At 39.8% G+C, this 21,486-nt stretch overlaps 1 protein-coding gene across 2 annotated transcripts in view; it reads right to left on the bottom strand.

Moving 5' to 3' along the window:
- The window catches only part of Pkhd1l1 (PKHD1 like 1), a 174,932-nt gene extending 167,539 nt beyond the window's left edge, over nt 1–7,393 (bottom strand). Inside the window, exons 1-2 of one of the 2 annotated variants that reach the window (XM_039079161.2) lie at nt 7,174–7,393; nt 5,341–5,430 (exon numbers count right to left, since the gene is read on the bottom strand). In XM_039079161.2, coding sequence (XP_038935089.1) covers nt 5,341–5,430; nt 7,174–7,246 — 163 coding nt within the window. In that variant the 5' untranslated portion in view covers nt 7,247–7,393. The remainder of the gene's footprint in view (nt 1–5,340; nt 5,431–7,173) is intronic. The other variant, NM_001034931.2, reaches the window with a different exon arrangement.
- Nucleotides 7,394–21,486: the final 14,093 nt, after the last annotated feature.

Below are 21,486 nucleotides of genomic sequence, written 5' to 3'. Positions count from 1 at the left end.
AAAATTCCTGGCCTCCAGCTCAGGTAAAGCCTTCTGTGATGGTGCCTTTTCATAGAAAGGGTCCAGGCTTCAGACTGTAAGTTCCTGGCTGGAGTCCTAGGGCCAGCTTTTCCTGCCAGGTTGACTTTAAGTTCAACCTATAAACTCCCTTATTCTCCTCATTTGAAAAATTCCCATCATCCCTGCTGTTGGACTGTCTGAGATGCTAAGTAGTGTGTATAGTTCTTACCTTGGTGTCAGCTCCATAGATCTCATCCAGAAGTTTATTCATTACTTGCACCCAGTCATAAAAGCACCAATGTTTAGGTGCAGGGCTAACATCCCTTTTAAAAACAACACAGGATCCAGCAAACACTCTTACTTGTTTCCAAATTTAACTTCTACCATCCCTATCTTTCAATCCCTCTCCTGTCCTTTCTTGCATGTGTAATGAAAAAAAGAAGAAACTTAGCAAAGGATAGAGACCTTATTCCTCAACACTGAAACCTTAATCAGACCACTTATTCAGCATAGATAAACAAAACTGCAACTATAGATCCTGCATGCAAAAGATACTATCACTTGATTTGAAGTTTTAAAACTATAAAGATAGTTGCTAAAAAAATAGAATTGTGAGAAAAAATCCATGAAAAGTGCAAGTGGAACACTTTCAAACCCACTCGTTTGCTTTCGCCAACGTTTGCTTATCTTTGGAGTTCACATTGAGTTTGTACTGTGCAGGAAGGCTGCTGGAACCAAAGAATGGAAAGTTTTACTTGTGATATGATTCAGGATGCAACACAGGCATTTATTTTTATATTGGGTACATGTTGTGTCAATGATAGGTTAGCATGGGTCTGAATTTTGACATTCTGAAGACAAGTGCGATACCCAATAATAACACTAACGAATGATGATACTGGTTTTACCTTAGAAATAGCTATAATATCATACATGCATATGTAAAGATGTCCAAGAAAAACCACAGGGATAATATGAAGAAAATCTGCAAGACTATTTTTTTTTTCGGAGCTGGGGACCGAACCCAGGGCCTTGTGCTTGCTAGGCAAGCACTCTACCACTGAGCTAAATCCCCAATCCTTTTTTAAGAGGGCATCAGATCCCATTACAGACGGTTGTGAGCCACCATGTGGTTGCTGGGATTTGAACTCAGGGCCTGTGGAAGAGCAGTCAGTGCTCTTAACCACTGAGCCATCTCTTCAGCCCTATCAGCAAGACTTTTAAACATTTTAATTGTACATTTTGCCTTAGAACCATGGATAATGAGGCTGGAGAGATGGTTTGCTAGCTAAGAACACTAGCTGCTCTTCTGAAGGACCTGGCTTTGGTTCCCAGCATCCACATGGCAGCTCACGACCACCTGTAACTCCAATTCCTTGAGATCTGACACCCTCTCTGGCTTCCATGGGTACTAGCCACGTATGTGATACACCGAAATGTAAGCAGGCAGGGCAAACACAAGAGGAGAATAAATAAATAAAAATAAATGCTGAAAAAGTGTAGAACAGGTCTTCAGTTAACTTAGTCCCAAGGAATAAAAAAAAACATTCAAAACAGTTTTTTTTAGTAAAACTGATTCTAAGTCTACTTTAAATTAGTCATTGGGTAAAAAGCTGACACCTTTGGAAGTTTTCCAAAGCACACAATTACAGGAAGGGTTGGGTGTGCCCTGGAAACAGAAAGGATGAGGCTTGGGATGGAAATTCCTTACATATTGATGTGTTTTTTTTCTTTTGACAAAAAGCTGGAGACAAGAATTGCCAGGCACACAGGGCTGGCTCTTCTGATAGCAGCAATCCAGAGGTAACGCCCACAGTGCTATCACGGAAAACGGCACTGTTGATTAACCTGGCCGTTGTCATGCACAGTGTAGGCTGTTTTGGTTTCTCAGGTTTACAAAGCTGGCATGAAAGCAAGATGTCCTTAAATGTCATAAAGCCACAGGAGTAAAGATACAAAGGAATGGTAGGAAGAATGAAACCAATATGGTTTTCCTCATATCTTTCTATGGTTTTCCTTGGACAAATTCATGTTTAATATTATAGCTACAATACCATCATTCATTATCATCATCATCATCATCATTATTATTATTACTATATACTGCACTTGTCTTCAGAATGCCCAAGTACAGACCTGTCTTGACCTATCATTGATGTAGTATACATCTAACATAAACATATATGTCACATCCTGAAGCATATTACAAACAAACTTCCCAGTTTTTTGTTTTCAGCAGTCCTTCCGCATGGAAATTTAAACTCCAAAGAACAACAACAACAACAAAATCAAGCTCATAGATACCAGGTACCTTCGTTATGTTACTCTGTTCCAAAGTCGTGAGTACCGAAAATTCAACTGGGAGAAATATTTATGAGAAAGCAACTGGTTGCAGAATTAACCAGCTCCAATGTAAAGTCACATTAAAAGTCAGTGGGACACAACCAAAACCCACATCTTTTCCAAAATATAAAGCGTAATGTGACCAAACACTTCAACACATGGTTTATATGTGCCAGCTATTATCCTAGAGATAAGATAAACAGAAAAGGTAACCAAAGCCTCGCCTCTTTTTAAAAGAGACATAACAAGTAAGCTGGGAAGAGAATCAAATGGTATAAATATAACTTGAAACAAAACAATCAATACAGTTGTGGATACACCAAGACTACCCAAATGAGCATCCCTGTTATCAAGTCAGTCACTGTATAAGGGCAGATACTTCTATGATATCATCATTTAGACACCATAATTGTAATTGCATATATTTATGCCCCCTCAAAAGCAACCCAGTTGTATTTTTTCCCTTCAGTGATTGGGGTACAACCCATGATCTCAGGTCTACTGGTCAATCAAGCCACCATTGAGCAACGCAAACCTCCAACCCTAAGCATAGCCTTTTGAACCAAATAATCCATAAAAAAACCTTTGCCTTTTAAGAGCCAAGAGTCATTTAGATACTGTGAAGGGTCAGTAATCAATTTGCTTGCGGCCAGATTCACAGAGAACTCAACTTTCAAATTAATACTTCTCAAATATCTTGCTTTTGCATAATAAGTTTTATAAAATAAAATATTAGTTCATGAGCTTTGGTTTGCAAGTCACTGCCTCGTACAAATGCCATGTACATCATAGACACCCAAAACCCTATATTAAATTGACTTTTTTGTTTAAAACTATAGTACTGAAGTATGGCTAACCTATAAAAGTTATACATACTTAATGTACTATATACAATTTTATCAGCTTAGAGAATTAAAATATATCCACTTCTACAAATGTATTCATCATCTCTAAGTGTTTCTTTCTAGGTCCTTTCATTCATTTTTATAAAAATCATAAAATTCTTAGTGTCTTAGCACAATTTCAGTATGCAAGTCAAGTCATTACCAGTAAGATACTATGCTGTACAACGTACTTGGCCATGCTCTAGATCATATCCATGTCTCATAATTAAAGCTTTGTTTAATTCAGCCAATCCCCACCCTTCCACCTGCTCCCAGCTCCTGACATCCACCATGCTGAATGCTGCTTTTATAAAGTAGTAAAAACATTTATTCTCAGCTTGAAAAGAAAGACACATACCAGCACAGCATGAGTTGGCTACAGAGTGTGATTAAAGCAGAAAGGGAAAGACATAAGGGGAGGGTGCACGTGTCTCCAAATGGGGTCTAGTTCAGCTATACACTTGGGCAAAAGTAATCAGGAAGTAGAGGTCAAAATGAAAAGGCAAAATTTACTTTGAAACTTTGTTTCATCACAGAGAAGTCTGAAAGCCTAATTGCCTCAAGCTATTACAACTAAGGAATGGTGCCCTCTATGGTGCCCTCTGAAAACGTCTAAGCAGCCATGTGTAACTAAACTGTGGTCATGGTTCCTATGCCAGAAGTTCACATTTGAAGGAAGCAGGAAATGTTTGGACGTCTTGATTTCTTTTTGAACCTGAACTTTCCTCTTCTGGCATTTAAATTTCTGATGAAAACCTCATAGCTTCCAAGTATATCCAAATGCTTACTGGCATTTTACAATTTAAAATAGATAAGATTAAGATGTCTTAAAATTTTTTTTAACGAATACATAATTTCCCACTCCTAACTAAACACCAAGAAGGAAACTATGTGTATTTCTCACCATGTAGGAACATAGTCTGTTTTAAGCATGACATTGAGGTATTGAATTTTATAGAAATCAAATACATTTTTAATACATATGACAGAAGAACTATTTCCCTATGCCAACTTCTGACTCCAAAGGCCTATTTCTTATTTTAAAGACATAATAGTTTTTGTTAAGCTTCCTACAGCAGAGGACTTCCAGACTGAGTCAGAGAAGCTGCACCTAACCCAGAGTGTGGGGAGGTCTGGTGGGGTGAGAGGGTAGGAACATCCTCTTGGAGACGGGGATAGGGGGTGGGGGGCGAGATGTGGGTTGTAGAACAGTCAGAGGGTGGCCTGGGAGGGGGATAAAGTCTGGACTGTAAAAAAAAAAGATTAAATATTTTTTTTAAAAAAGTGTTTCTTTCATGTTCTCCAAAAATTCTTAGTGTCTGAGTACGGTTGCCATTTGTATTACAGAGGCCTGGTTGCTCATAGCACCATGCATTTATCTCCGCTGGGAGGAGGTGCACTTTAAATCTATCTACCTTCTATGCTTTCATTCTGAGACCAGCAAGGAAGGAGCATCATACATAACTCATGTCTTGATACAGCATGTGATAGCGCTTAGGTGACAGCAGGAAGGAGCCCACATTTTGCTTTCTATTACCTTACATCTTTCATTAACATCTATTTCCCCACCAAGATCCAGCCTCTCCACCCCCTAGCATGTTACATTTCAACTATGAACTAAACATAAAATCACCAGGGGTAAGGAAAATAACTGAAGACTTGAGTACAAGAAACTCCTTTTTCCTCACTTTAGCCACTAAATCCAGATCTCTCAGTATCAAATGAGCCATTAGCATTAGAGTCAAATGATCAAGTTGACATGAATGTGGGCTTGTTTGGCTTTCATTTTAATTAATAGCCATTAATTTTAATTATTTGTATTAATTGAATTTACTAATTAAATTCAATTAAAATAAATGAATATTAATTACTATCCAGGAGGAAGAATTCAGTCACTGTGGCCAAGTGCAAAGATTATTCCAGTGATATGTGTTTTGTGTGGGCAGTTATGGTAACCGTAAAACTCTAAGAGGAGAAGAGCACCCACCTAGCATGTGTGAAGCCCTAAGTTATGTGGGATAAAAATGTGGAACCCAGTACCACAAAGTTAAAAGAAGAAAGCGTCGTCTCGATCTTGATGCTTTGCATGTGGATGCACACAGGGCAAGCATACCTTCTCCCTTGATGGTCAGTCTTGTTGCTCCGTTTATGCTGCCATATTTAGGTATAACTTCTGTCACTTTGGGGACTGTCTCAGAGGTACCTGAAAAACACACAAGGATGATAGTTGGGGACATAATCAAGATCTTCATTCCAAGTATCACATTTCCCATTCAGGTTGTAAGATGTGAATGAACTGTTACTTAAAATAACTTAGTCAACGCTCACCGGCTTTTCATGAAGAACTTTCTTGGGTTTACAAAGAATAAGGGATAACATAACCATCTTCAACATTCGTATCTACCATATTATACCACACTAGCAAAACCTTAGCTTTCTGTCCTGCTCCTCTAGCTACGGTCCATAACTGCACTCAGCACCTTAACAGCATAGGCAACACCTGTGTGGAGAAACATTATTTTTTTAGCACTATTATATAAGTGCAGTGCTAGGAGGGACAAAGGTAAATGCTGCATTTTAAGAATAGTTGCTGACAGTTTTCCAGTGTCCTAATGATGCAGAGTACATAGTGAAAAGACCACTTAGCCACTCTTCAAGTTTCCTGCAGACAGAGAAGGGCACATTCATATTAGCCTCCCTAAAGTCTAGTTTAGATCAAAATGACAGAAAGACCACAGGGTCCTGGGTGGCATGGAAAGAAACACTTCACTCATATTTCTGAGACCACTCCAGTTTCTAGAATGGAATTCCTCTACTGCATCTTGAAGGGCAAATATTAACTAATTAGCCTAGATCTACCATCCAGAAATAGAAGGGAGGTTCTAATAGAAGCTGCTGGACCAGCGGAGACAAAGCCAACAGCTTCTTTGGAGAACTATACACAATTGTTTAACACTGCCAGGAAATACAGTGCGCAGTAGCTAAAGGTATCTTATTTGCTGCCTAGAGGACATAGTGGCAAGTTAACTAGAAGCACAAACAATTTATTAGAGTACGTACAGAACACAAAGGCACTAAGAACAGAACAGCCCCAAAGATTAGTCTTTGAAATGGTTCTTTGCAAAAAAGATGAAGGAACTTATGATGGAGTAGTTCATTGCTGCCTGAAAACGTGTGCCTTGACTTATGGCAGCCTAAACTCGTCAGCAGAATGGAGGCTCCTGCGCCCGGACCCAACGTCTCTGAGCTTCAGGTGGGTATAGATCTTGAGTTTGCCCTACGTTGTAATATGTTCCTACCTCCAGTCCCTGCCCCAGAGAGTCAAGAGAGGATCTAACTGCAGGGAGCTGGATCCTATCTCCAGACATTGCTGCCTCTCCTATCTCAAGTTCATCCTCTCCTTATCTCAGCACACAACTCCAATTTCTTATCACTTTCTCCCCAGCCCTCTCCTGGGGTTTGCTTTGAAGATACTGGGCAGCTTACCCTAGAAGTGACTGACACCCGCCACAACACAACCACCCATTCCTGGCCTTCTGAGACCTGCTTTCCCTTCTGTAGAGAAAGAGACCCAAGGAGAACAAGGAGAGGGAGAATTCAGGTGGTGCCTACTGCCCTTCACCCAGCTGCTTTTGCAGTTTTGTTTTGTTTTCAATTATGTCACTCTGGAGGGAGGTGAGGAACTTCCTCAGTTCTACTCCAGTACTGATCAATGTTTCTAAGAGAGGTTTCTCCAGCTAGCCCTACCCCTACTGGTATCTTTCTCTGGGTTCTAACCTCTGTTTCAGTCTCTCTGTAAGGTGTCTGTATGCATCAGAAGAAGGCCATTGTCAGGCCTTTCAGGACCCCAGGTTGCTCAGGGCAAATGGTTGGTGGTTGTGCCTCCCTGTGACCCGGTAGAGCAGGGGTCTGTGGATGGACTCCCGACCTTCCCCCACTGCGTTACCTGTGTGAGAATCTGCTGCACACCAAAGCAACCCAAAGAGAAACCAGGTCCCTGAGAGCCACAGGTGTCCCATCGCAGAGCTGGTGCTGCAGAGTCTGCACCAGTCGCTTGATTGCAGAAGCTGCCTGTGCTGAAAGTTGCTTGGCTCTGGGAACTGCTCCTGCGTGTGGGACTCGCCCCAGAAGCCTGGGTGAACCTGCCTGCCAGAGACCGGCCCCGCCCCCAGTTGGCCTGCTGTGCCTCTGGGATTTCACAGGCACAGACATACACAGGAGTACTTGCAAATAAGCTCTCTCTCTCTCTCTCTCTCTCTCTCTCTCTCTCTCTCTCTCTCTCTCTCTCTCTCTCTCTCTCTTTCTCTCTCTCTCCTTCCCTCCCTCACTTCCTCCCTCCCTCCTTTCTTCCCCCCTCTTTTCCCCACCTTTACTTTCCTTCTTTTAAATTCTAGAGGTATATGCTCATTAATTGTCTTAGATTAGTTATAAGACCACCTTATACACAAACTGCAATTCACTTTCCTTCGCACAGGATCGTGCTATCCCTTCACTTGATAATGATAAAATAAAACTTTATCTGATAGCTGGAAGCTTCCCAAACACCGTGTCCCTATGACAGAGCAGACATAACTGACAGCAACTGATACCTTCCTTGTTAGCACTAGCCCAGCTGTCCCAGTAGACTGAGACAGAGAGACATTAAGCAGTTGGCTTAGGGAGATACACCTAACGGAATGAGCGCTTAGCCGTGTGGCTGGAGCCAGTATTCTTACTCTTTTTGGAGCCTTGAGTGGTAGATCTCTGGAGAGAGCTTGCTGGGGGAGCAGGGTACTGCCGTAATGTGCATAAGGGTGCCAGGCAGCAGAAGAATAAGATACAGATCAGTTTCCACTTCTGGACTGCGTGACTCTCATCCCTCCTGAAGGAGGATGTCGCCAAGGTGATGTCTTCACCGGCCCTAATATTTGAACCTCTTGATCTTTTGACTGTCCACCTCTGCTTTACACACTCTAGTTTTCAAAATACTTTGTTCTTACAGGATGCTTAAGGGAGCTGAATAAGGACCAAGTATTAAAAGACATGGAGGAAACATTTGGCTAGATATCATTCTGGGGGTTTGGGGAGGGGGTGCTCATGCTTTAGAATTGCATGCTGCGCATTTAGGGCCCCAACATCATGGTGCAATTAATTTCACATGTTTGACCGAAGAAAATGTGTGAAATAAAGTGTGAATGATGATTAAATAAAATCTAGAACTTTAAATAATTTCAGAATGTATGCATCCATATATCATATGCCTTTCAGTTTTCTTTAATTCTTTAAAAACTTCCTAGAACTTTAGAATTCTTTTTTCATCCTTTCACCTTTCTCTCTTACAGGAAGAAATACTTTTCTTCCATGACATGTCACCCTCCTTTTGTGCACTCTCAACACTCTTCCTTTCTACCATCATTTCACCAACATCTCTTTACCTCATTCCAATGAGTCCCCTCTCCATCCCTTTACCTCATTCCAATGAGTCCCCTCTCCCCTTGCCCACTTTTCCTATAAATAAACCCAGTATTCATAATGTAAATAATAAAAACAATGTGTGTGTGTGTGTGTGTGTGAGAGAGAGAGAGAGAGAGAGAGAGGGGAAGAGAGAGAGAGAGAGAGAGAGAGAGAGAGAGAGAGAGAGAGAAACATGTATAATGTGTATGTTTGAGATGGGGTCTTGGGGTCTTACTATACAGCCCAAACTAGCCTCAAACTCTCAGCCTGTGCTGCCATGCCCAGTTAGACCTTTATCTTTTTGTAAAACCATGGCAAAATCCCAAGTTTGTTTGTTTTCACACTTTAATACACTCTTTACTCAGGGCACTGCACATGCTATTTATTTGCTCCAAAAGGCAATCTTTGTTCCAATATCTGTCCCAATTGCTTGAAGGATTGAGGGGAGGGTGCCTGTGCCAAAATGAGTATTTGGCAGTCAGAGGATAACTTGCAGTGGTCACTTCTGTCTTTCTATCTGGCAAGAGAGACTCGGGGATCAAACTCAGAACATTAGACTTGGTGACAAGTGTCTTTACTCTCTCAGCCATCTTTCTGATTCTCTTGTATCCTATTTGATGTTTCTACTTAACCAAGAGCATTACCTGGTCCATTAGAGTTGCTCTTCCCACTGAGCCTCACCTCCGTCAACACTAGTCTGTTTAACCAGATTACATTTGTTTTACAATTATGTATGTATATACATGTATGTTTGTATATATTCTGCTGCATGTGCACATGGTACCTATGAATATGTGACATTCAACACTACTTCATTTTATATTTAATATATTTTTATATAATAATTGGCATCCCAAATAAAAGGCTTGTTAAAAGCAGGCAAATCTTTCGTTTTAGCTAAATTGACAAATTGGTTACTCCACAAATGGATCATTTAGATCATTTGCCTAATTGGCTTTAAGAAAGTTAATTTTTAAAAGCCAATTAGCCAGTTTTCTTACAATGCTTGCTTTCTTAAAGAGCCAAGCACTATACTTGGCAGATATAAATTTTTAATAAGTTTTTGTTGAATTAATGAGCATCTTTAACCAATTTCTCCTCTTTAAAGGGCACTTATTTATATGATGAATAAACTCCCTGGGATAAGATCACACTCATGGGAGTTTTAATCCTGAATTACTAAAATAATTCAAAGGGTCAATGTGGCAATAAATAGTTATAACTTGATGAAAATTCATGCCTTCTTGGGTTCAGAAAATTGGCTATGTGATCTATGAGTGAAACCACATTCTTCAAATACTTAAAATTTCATCCTTAAAATCTTCAAGTCTTTGTAATTTAGATCAGAGTCATCAAGGGACAGAAGCTTAGTAGGAAAACATGAAAGGAGAGCCTAATCATGAAATCAGGTATTTCTTTTTAAATATACATTTCATGATAATGTATATTATGTAATATGTATTACATGATCATCTCAGTAGATCCAGAAAGGTCCTTCAACAAAATCCATCACACCTTCATGATAAAAGCCCCAGAGAGAATAGGTTTCTGACAGGATATTTCAACAAAATAAATGCTACAGGCCTGTATCCAAAATCATGCTAAGTGGAAAAAGTCAAAATATTTCCACAAAAAAAAATAAAGAATAATACAAGTATCTTGATTTTCTCTACTCCTTTTTTAATTTAGTGCTTGAACACTTAGCTAGAGCATAAGACAAGAACACAAAACTAAAAGAAAACAAATAGGATGGGGAGAAGTCAAAGTGACCTTGTCTACAAATGACATGATTCTGTTTTCATGGTGCAGAAGAGAGATTGACTACTTGATGGTGAAGGTAGATAAGGTGATTAAGCTGAATAAATAAAGACAAATAATGGATGAGAAGGGAGATAGGATGAAAGGAAGAGGAATAAATTACAGATAACTCAAAGGTTTTCAGCTTGACCAACTACATCAATGAATAACATTTGCTGAAAATGAAGAGTTCAAGAGAAATAAATAGCATGGTACTGGAACAAACACAGTCATTGATCAATAATAAAGAATGGAAATCCTGGACATTAACCCTTGTAATTAGAACCACTTAATCTTTGACAAAGAGACAAAAAATGCACACCTGAGAAAAGTCAGTCGTACTGGACTTCAGCAAGTCGTACTGGAAAAACTGTATAAAAGATGGAAAATAGAGCCCTTTCTCACATTGTTTATCAAAATAAATGTAAACTGACCAAAGACCTCACCATCAAAGTTGAAACTTTGAGAGAACTAGAAGAAGAAACAGGGAACCACATGTAAGTTACATAATTTTCTACGGAAATATGGCTTTAATGGTCTCATAATTTATAATGTGACCTGTACAAATTACACTTCCAACCAGCCAGGCAAGGTGTGCCTGCTGGTTCAATAGTAGCAAAACTCTTATGGGATAATGTACTCCTCTTGAATTAGACTTAAGGCCTGCTCCATGGAAGGGAATATAAATCTGACACTCTAAATCCAGCCAAAAGCTCATGTCAGTGTGGTCAAAGGCCCTACAGGGAAACTAACTCCAATTGTTTGGCTAAATTGACCCGGCACAGAGCAGATTATATGTTTGTGCTTATTTATATTCAGAGACAAATACTGATCTCAAACTTACTCAGAGATGTTTCTTTTTGCTCTGGATGGTTTTAAGTGCAGACTGTTGGCTGCTCAAAAAGCTTAGAATAATGAAGTGGAAATTTCTGGTTTCTTTGGAGACTCAGTTGTGTCAGGTGATGTTCTTCTGGGAACTATCTTATGAGAGGATGTTTTCGCTGAAGCAGACATATGGGAGGATGTTTTGCTAAGACCAGACATGTGGTATTTTTCTAGAGGCAGCCTGGAAGGGGGGCATGTGATGCTTTGCTAGAACTGGTGCTTGAGAGAACACGTGATGTTTGGAAAGGATATAAATGAAGCCCAACAGACAGAGGATGATACTGGATAATATTGTCACACCTTACCATTCTTTGTTTGTCGTGACTTCATAGAGAAAAATGGGCCAGAAAAATTCTGCTGGTGTTCTGGAAGCTTTTGTTGTCTCTCCACAGACTCAGGTTGATTGACAGAGCCTTATGGTTGGTTTCTTCTGGATCTACCCGCCATTGCTGATTCATGAGTGGTGCTTGTGAGTGGATCGAGCTACTACTGCTGATTCATGTGAACTGAACTAATATCCTGACAATGTGGATTGGATTTGCTCCAAATAAATATTTCTAAACAGATCCACATCCTCTTTTGCTCTATTAATCTTTCCTTACCACTATCTCTGGTGGGTAATGGGATAGAGGAGACATTAAAGCATTTAAGAACCCTTATTAAAAATATGTTTTGAAAAATCTAAGCCTATAGAATAAATGTCACTTGAATGGTTATCCCTAAATAGGACATTTACATCACCAGCACACAAGGTTCGGGGAACATTGAGGAGCAAGAAGAGAAAGAATTTTGCCAAAGACTAGCTTTGAAATCACAGGGTAAACTGAGGTGGAGTGTAGAGTTGCCCTCAGCATACTTTTCCCTGAGGGAACAAAGCTTGAGTCATTGGGGCCAGTGGAATACTTCCTGGGAGGATGACAAAAAACTCTTTGGGGGCTGAAGAAAAATTTGTTGAAGGTCAAGAAGAACCTTTTTGAGGCCTGTGAAAGAGGGAGAAAGAGTCGCATCCTCAGGGTGCACATCTACTCATTAACAATTTTTTATTTAATTATATCAGGGAACTGAGGGCAAAAAAGTGGGTACAAGAAATTAATCATCATTTTGAACACCAGTACAGCTTCAGCAAAAGAGTCACATTGGCCAGTGCTATTGGAGGCTGCCATCATTCTTCTACCCTGACCTTAAAATAACCCTAGCTTAACTAGGCTTCCTAGCTTCAAATTGTTCCATAAGATTTTCTGCATCTGAGCCACTAACAAACACATTAGCCTACCTTTACGACCAATCTGCATCTCTAAATTCTTTCTAAGGGTAGTTAGTGGTCATTGCCAACAATCTACACCTCTGGGTATCTTTCTGAAGGTAGTAACTGAATCATCAATCTGCTCCAGGAGCAATCGTTGACAAAGATCATTCACTGTTATTGTAAGTGCCAATGATATTGTTCAGGGAGGGTCTGGGAGCCACCTTAGAGTTTCATACAATTCATAGATTATGAGGCATGTGATTTTACGTGATGTTATGTGATGTGATGTGATGTGATGTGATGTGATGTGATGTGATGTGATGTGATGTGACGTGATGGCAACAAGCACAGCAAAACTCTACAACAGGCCTCAGGGCACTGCTTTTCTCCATTGAGGTTGTATTTGACCACAGGCCACATTTCATGAGTTCTAAAGCTGTTTGCTGTTCCTTTCTCATGGACCTTGACAGAATTTAAGGACAAGGCAATGGTGAGAAGGGTTGAGAAATATGTCTACAAAATTGACATAGCCATTTCAAACATGACCCTCAGAAGTTGTGGTTGCCTGCAGAAACCTGTGCCTCTTCACAAAACAAGCACTGACCTGGAAGGGGATCATGGATACTACCCCTATTGATGAACTACTGCCAACTGATGGATTCCGAGAGAGGGTCAGCCATTGTCTTTGTGCACCAAAGGAAGAGCCCCCCCAATCTCCAAACCATACCCTCAATCACCTAGACAGTCTGATTAAGATAGTGGGTCACTATCCTGCCTGCAAGATGTGCTGGGGCAATGGGGTTCAGAGCTTGTGATAGTGGCCAACCAATGACTGGCCTATGTTGAGGCTCAAGACCTGAGAGGGAGCCCATGCCGAATACATTCTGGATAGCCAAGATCTAGAAGCTGGATGGCTCAGAGACTTAGGATAGAAGCAAATATGACTAACAACAACAATAACAAAAACAAAACTCAGTGAAATGATTCCTAATGGCATTCTGCTATACTCATAGATTGTAACCTACCTTAACTGTCATCCTTGTAAAGCAGCTGATGTGGGGTATACAGAGACCCACAGTCAAACAAAGCAGAGCTCAGGCAACCCCACAGAAGAGGGGAGGAAAGACTGTAGGAGCCAGAGGGATCGGGGACACCATGAGAGCACAGCCTGCAGACTTAACTTAGTAGGGCTCATGGTGGCTCAGAGACTGAAGCAGCAATCATGGACCATGTAAGGATCTGAGCCTCTGCATATATGTTATGGTTATGTAGCTTGGTGTTTTTGTAGGACTCTTAGCAGTGGGAATTGGGGGCTGCCTCTGACTTTCTTGCTGCTTTTGGAACCCTTTTCCACCTACTGGGTTGCCTCATTCAGCTTGGTATGAGAAGTTAGGCTTAGTCTTACTGCATTGAGTTATGTTGTGTTCAGTTGATACCATGGGAGGCTTGCTCTTTCCTGGAGGGTTACAGAGGAATAGTGGATCTGGCAGAGAGGGTAGGTGTGATGTTGGAAGGGATGAGGAGAGGGGAGGCTGTTGTTGGGATTCATTGTATGAGAAAAGAATAAAGAAAAAGAAAAAATTAAAACAAAAATGCTTACATGTTGGGATGGTACCTGTAAGAAAGAGGGGCGGGGGGATTATAGGGATAGAGGCATAGGTCGAGGATGAGACTAGTTCATACATGCTTAGCATAGTACATACATGCATGTAATTGTCAGAGAACAAATTTAATTAAAAACAATTGTGACTCTTGAGCTCCTGGAGAAACCTTGTGTGTATTACAGGGATGAAGGATTATCCCCCAGTTCCCAGAAACCACTGTTCTCTGTTTCCATGACTTCTTCCATGTGCATGTGAGAGATCTGTAGTACTTTCCCTTTTGTCGGGAGACATAACGGGACAAGCTAATAACTAGCAGGTGATCATCCTGATAATCAAAACTGCAGTGAGAGCTCTGACAGTCTCTCAAGTGTCACCAGATAATTGCTCTTAGATAGTAACCAGACTTTCTCCTACTCAGAGCACATTCCAAGAGGTTGTAAAACAATTAACCAAAGGTCATAAAAAGTGAACTAATGATTTATTATAGGTGCTAGGACAGAGGATAAAATATTGACTGGGTTTATCTATGCAAACTTCACTAAAGTTTCATTACCTTCATTAGTTAAGGTATTAATCCTTCAGTAAACCTGTGGGGCTGAGACAGGTGATGGATGTTCAGTCAGATAATTATGACTAATGGATATGCATGTAAATATACACTGTTGTAATCTTCTATTTCAATTTATGGTTTGACTTTTTATGTGAACCTGTGATGAACTTTGTAACATGTGGTTGTGTATTCTGAATGATGTTTAAGTGCTGAGGATAAAAGAGAAGAGTCAGGATTGAGCTGGACAGGATTGAGCTGAAGATTTAGGACTGATCAAAGGAGAACTGATCTAAAAACTGAGCTGAATTGAGATAAGGAGAACTGATCTTAGGAGACCTGGGCTGAGAAGAAATGCAGAGTAGAATAACTTAGAGACTATAAGTAACCTAAAATACTAAGAGTAATGTGCAGAATGCAGAGGAAAAGGGGGGAAAAAGAAGCTGGAGAGAGGAGAAGGAATAGGCAGGATTCTCCTTACCATGGGACAGAACAGGTCATTCCTTAATAGCAAGGCAGGTTTAGTCTTATTAAAAGGAACAAGCCTTTTCTCTTACAATTTTCTCTTTAATTCATTTAGCATTAAAAGGGTAGAAGCTATTTCATAATCTATGCAATAAAGATTGGAACTCATCTTTCATCCAGAATGAGTGAGTTCTTTCTGCACCGGTGCTTGGTCTTTTATTCCATATGCATATGTAAGTATGGATGTCTGTGTAAGTGTATAATTGTGAGAGTGTATGCATGTGTATGTGTAAGAATGTAATTGTGAGAATGTATGTAAACTGAGCCCAACTGGTTGAGTGGAAATGAATAAATGCACATTCATGACTGTATATGAACTTATATAAGTTTATGCATATTTGCCTGTGTAAAAGTTTTTCCTTCTGCAAGCGCTATTCACTTCTCTTGGTTCAATAGAAGTTTATTGCTCCAAACTTCCCCCAAGCCTGATAAAGCAAGGGTCATAGGGTAAAAAGGGAAATGGTTCTAGCAATTAATCCTCTACTTTATCTCCTGTTGTTTGAGAATGAGGTGCTAAATGCCAGAGACTGCAATTTCTGGCCTCAGAGGAACACAGAAGGCTGGTCAGTTACAGTAGCAGAGCATAGTGACTTAGACTTAGATAAGTAAATCAGCTACAGTAACATAGTAACTTAGACTTAGATAAGTAAACTTATTATTATACAGCAACCCTAAATATCTCGTAAGACAAAGTCTTACCCTCCGCCGACGCTCTTCCCCCTCTGCTGCTTCAAGAAGAACCAACACGAGAAAGAAGACTAATGCCGGGGCTAGACTCCGGCACCCCTTCTGTGTCTCATGTATTTAACCTGACCCCCCCCAAAAAAAATCTTCCTGCTTTATTCATTTGCAAATGACAGAGTTTATTACTTTGGGAAAGCTTAATAGTGTTCTATTTTATATACACCCTACATTTTCCATTCGTCCAGTGATGCACCTTAGTTAATTCAAAATAGACTATGGTAAATGACTCTTTTGGATAGGTACACAAGAGTGAAGTTGCTGGACCATGTGGAAGCTTTGCTTTTAGTTTTCGGGGAACCTCTGTACTGTTGTTGCCCTTGTTTTGATTTGTCTTTCAGAGGCAGAGTTTGCCCATGAGCTTGTGGAACTTCTTTCGCCTCATCCTCCCTACTGCTAGGTCTGCAGGCACACATGCTGCTCTTCATATGGTCTTCCACAATCGCCACACCAATTCACATGCTTCCAACAGTGCCGTGTTCTTTTTCACTTTCTCATTGGCCTCTTCATCTCCTGTCTTTTAGATACCAGCAATCTGAATAAGTGTGAGACCATTTATCATTGTGCTTTGAGCTTGTACTTCCCTAATCACAGGACTTTTGACCAATATTCAAATATCTTGACATAGATAATGCTCAAGGAATTAGATTTCCTTGGCTCAAACAGAATGAGTTAAATGGGAGGCAAAGAAGAGATGACATGTATAGAACACTTAGTTAAGAATTCTTGCTTCATTTTTATGGGCATAGAAATAAGGTTATTCTTGACAGAGCTTGGTGATTGAGACATGGCTTATATAAAAGAGATGTGATACCTAGTAAAACACCTGAGGCAACTTCTGATGAAAGGCAGAGAGGAACAACCACAAGGAGAAACTAATGTAAAAACTTAGAGAGCTGCTGCGTTCTAGAGTACAGCTGGAGGAAAGGTTTGCATTTGTGTCCACATCTATGTTTCAGAGAAGCCACCACATTTGGTCATAGTTTGCTGCTCTGTTCATGAGGGAATGTTGCTGTTGTTACAGACCATGAGACAGTGTGAGCAATGCTGAGAAGCATGTTGGCGAATGTGGAAGTAGATACTTGAAAAGTACACTAGTCTTGGGCAAGAGAAAAGAAACGGTCATTTGAGATTATGACCATTCATTTTTTTCAAATCATGTTAGGAGATTGAAATACCACTGTTAGACTATTCAGATCCCTTAAAGAAATATACAGGGCCAAGGCAATCGATACTGTCCTAGTTTGTGTCTCTGTTACTGGGATCAACCACTGTGGTAAAAGGCAACCAGGGGAGGAAAGGTTTATTTAGTTTGTAGTTTATAATCCATTATTAAGGAAAGCCAAGACAGGACATTGAGTCAGAAACCATGGAACAACGTTGTTTCCCGGAATGTTTTTCCTGGCTTGTTCAGCTTGCTTTTTTACACATCTCAGGAAAACCTGCCCTGGGAGGTACTATCCAAGGTGGGCTGGTCCCTCCCACTTGAATCAATAGTTAAGAACATATTTCACAGATATCCCCACAGGCCAATCTCATGGAGGCAATTTTACAATCGAGATTCCCTTTTCTCATAGTTTGTGTTAAGTTGACAAAAACTCACCAGCAAAGTTGACCCACAGTCAACTTTCATACACAAACATATTGCTAGTCAATGATACCTTTTTCTTACTTGTTTATCCCCCATGTCTCATGTTAGAATAAAAGTATAAAACAGTTTAACTCTTTAAAATTCCAACATCCAGAACTCACTTATGATATTTTTGGCTCCAAAGAGTGTGGATAGCCCCAACTCTATGCTTCTGCCATTAATAGTACAGTTTGTCTGATATCTACCTAGTGCTGTCCTTGATGGCCATTCCAGAGTGCTAACATATCTATATGTTGGGGTCTCCACGGTTTACCTTCACTGATGTCCTTTTCTGGCCTCTTCTGGGACTCTGATACTGGCGTATGGTTCCAACCATTAGTTTCTCTCCATGATCTCTCCAATACTGCACATTTCATGTTGCCAAAAACAGTACCATGTGAAAGACTCTTAGTGGCCATTACCAAGTTCAGCCTTGAGTCACTCTGGACCACAGCTTCTGTGTAGTGGTTGTGAGTAAACACTTTCCAGAAGATTTTGCCACAGTGATGCTGGTCTTTTTTTAATTGCAGTTGATTTTTCATACCCAGCTTCTATTCTCTAAGGAAATCAAAGGTTTCATTTTAGTGGTGCTGGTATTTTATTAATCATAGAAGATTATTCAGTTCTAGCTGACCAGAAACTACAGTCAAGTTATCACACAAACAGCTCCTAATAGGGTTTTTGTGGGACTCTCAAACTTCTCCGTAAAATTCATGACAGCCCTTCATTTTCTGGTTTGTTTTCAACATTATTAACTTCCAAGTTTCACAGAATAGTCTGTTAGGCTTGGAACACTAACTGCTTTTCCAGCCCAAATTTCCAAGTTCCTTCTACAGAACTGTCCCTGAAACTAGGTGAAGCCTGTCACAGCAGGATCCCATTTTCCAACAACAATTACTATCTTGGTCTCTATTGCTGTGATAAACACCATGAACAAAAGCAAGTTGGGGATGAGAGGCTTTGCTTGGGTTATGTATCCTGACCACAGTCCACCATAGAGGAAAGTCAGGGCAAGAAGTCAAGCAGGGGCAGAGGCAGAAACCATGGAGGAAAGATGTTCATTGGTTTGCTTCCAAACTCATATTAGCTGCTTTTCTTAAACTTCCTGGCAGTGGTGGCACCACCCACAGCAGGCTGGGCCCTTTCAATGAGCGGTCAGGAAAAGTTTCCACATACTTACCCACAGGCCAATCTGTTGGTGGCGATTCTTCAATTGAGGTTTCTTTCCAAGTACCTTTTATTTCTGACAGGTTGACAAAAACTACCCAGAACACTTAACCAAAATTTGTTACACGTTGAAATGTCTCCCATAGGCCCATGTGCTGAATGCTTTGTTTTTCTTTTGGGAGGTGTGAGAAAATTCTGAATGGGGAGCCTTGTTGAATGGGGAGCCTGCCCTCCTTTTGTTCTTCTCCACCACAAGTTTCTGACATCTGAATATTCTTCCCAAGAGCTCAAGGCCAAGCCACCATGAGCAGAATCCCCTGACACCACAGTAAGGGCCACATCAAAACCAATGCTGGTGATAAGCAGAATGCATCATTTCAAAAAACAAAACTTAGGAGACCGTGACATGTTCTTCAACACAGTTCAGATGATTGGGTGCCTACACAGAATAAGTTTAGAGGAGTCATGTTTAAGTTATTAAATGGGGACTGTGTGTGACTTGGGAAAAAAAAAGAAAGAAAAGGAAACAGGCATGGAAGTTCTAAGAATAAGCCAGGCACATTTTGCTCATGTGAAGTCCATGAAGCTTTGTAAAGTTACTAAAATAAAATCTGTACTGAAGTCTGTACTCAGTCACTAATGGGCAGAACTGGAGGAGGAGGAGCAGAAAACGCAGCAGGTGTATGTGTCATTCTCACTAAATATGCTTTTATGTCTGTGTGTAAAATCTGCCTTTATGGGTGGGTTAGATATGAAAGACAAACTTTATGCCTAGAACTGTTTTATGAGTACTAAATGTAAGGAGTATATATGCTAGGGTATATATCACCTTTTTAGGTGACTTTTTATCACCTTTTTTAGGGGCCACACCTACGACCTCATACTTTGTTATGCTGTGAATTTCCCTAGCCAAAATAGTAGTAATAATAATAATAATAATAATAATAATAATAATAATAATAATAAGATATGGGATTGATAGTGTCAAATGGAACTTATGTAACTAAAAAAAGCCCTTAAGCACATTGATGGTAGAACACTCCTATGTTGCTAGTATCTTGGCCACAGTGTATCTCCACAAAACTGAACACTCCAAGTCATCCAGTGTGCAACATTATTTATGTGTGTCACCTGCACAGCCACCAAACTATGGCTCCGTAGTCATTACTGTAAACTCTATTTTGTCACTTTCCTCTTGTCAAAGCCCAACTTTGATATAGGTAACTGTTTAGAAGGGATAAATTTTGGAGACTATGTCCTCAACAAGAACAAAATTAGAGCAACCGAAAGTCATTGATTATCACTCAATTCTGGTGATTCTAGGCACAGTGCCGAACCACTTGTGCTTGTAATAAACATGGCACCAGCTACTATACTTAGAACTACTCTACGGCAACATTGCAGTATGAGTGTGAATCCCACATGCTTTAGTTCTTTGATTACTATTGTCATTATAGAACATGTCATTGAATGTCCAGTTCTGGGTTATTATATATGCTCTATATTGTTTCTCTTTGCAATAGAACAGAGGAAAAATATATGGATAATCTTTTTTGGGAACAATTAAACATTTTTATTTCATCTGTTAGGAGTCTTTTAGGCTTGGGATGCAGCTAAGCAGTTAAGACTTACCTAGCATGCATGAGACCCCATGTTTATCTCCTGCACTGCAAGAGTTACTGAACTAAAACCTATTCCCCTATCGTATTATAAATCAGTGAAATCAAACGATTTTGGGAATTATGTATGCTACTTAAATCAACTTCCTGAATTATAGAATTGGCTTCTGAAAATGATCGCAGCCTGACATCTACACCTTATGATAGCAACCTCTTTTTTAGTATCAGCACATTCTCACATTAAGTTTTAATCCAACAACGCTTTCATCTTCAACAAGCTGGTTGGCCTCTAAGTTGGAATTGGGCCCAGTAAAATTTGATACTCAGCTCAATTAAAGTGAGTCTCAGAAAAGATAAAAGTGCAGGTGCTAGAGGGCCCCCTTGTGGCTGATAAGTAGAGTAACCATAGGCACATTGAATGTAATTGCCATAAACTTACTATTTTTCTTGCTTTTGGAACAGTTAAAAGGCCATTTTAAGAATTCTCTGTTGAGTACTTAAGATAGAAATATAAATGGGATACAGTCCAAGCCACAGAGGAGTTAAAAGGGTAAAAATGACGAAATTTCAACCTTCCTTGCTAATTAACTATGGAGTGATGTTAATCTGCGAACCAAATTTTAATCCTTCGAAAGCATGTACCTATAAATGAACTCCACTGCCCTAAAGAAGGACATCATTCTTTATGTGCATTCTGTAGCAGTTAACACTATCTAGAAACTTCTGACAAGTGATTTTCTTCAAACACAAGTGTAATGATTCATGTATTTACATACTAGAAAACACATAATTATATTATTCCTACATTTCTAGGTAAGCTAACATAAATCCATATGCTCTCATTACCCTATCAGTATTTAAGCCTCTATTAATTCTTGCAAGGACACTATCCAAACAGTGAAACCAAGGCAGGAGTCATTCTTATCTGTTATTCAGTATCTTATGATTAATGAGTTTAGAACCTGAATGATTTCATTGTACTTTACATAGTTTCTTTTTATTCAATGTCTGTTCAATAGTTTTTGCTTAATACAAAATATGTAGGATTTTATAAAGTCAAATTAA

Source organism: Rattus norvegicus, chromosome 7 (assembly GCF_036323735.1).
Source record: "Rattus norvegicus strain BN/NHsdMcwi chromosome 7, GRCr8, whole genome shotgun sequence".
NCBI classification, from domain to species: Eukaryota; Metazoa; Chordata; class Mammalia; order Rodentia; family Muridae; genus Rattus; species Rattus norvegicus.
Note: the sequence above shows the minus strand (reverse complement) of the source record. Positions and strands in the feature narration are given on the sequence as shown.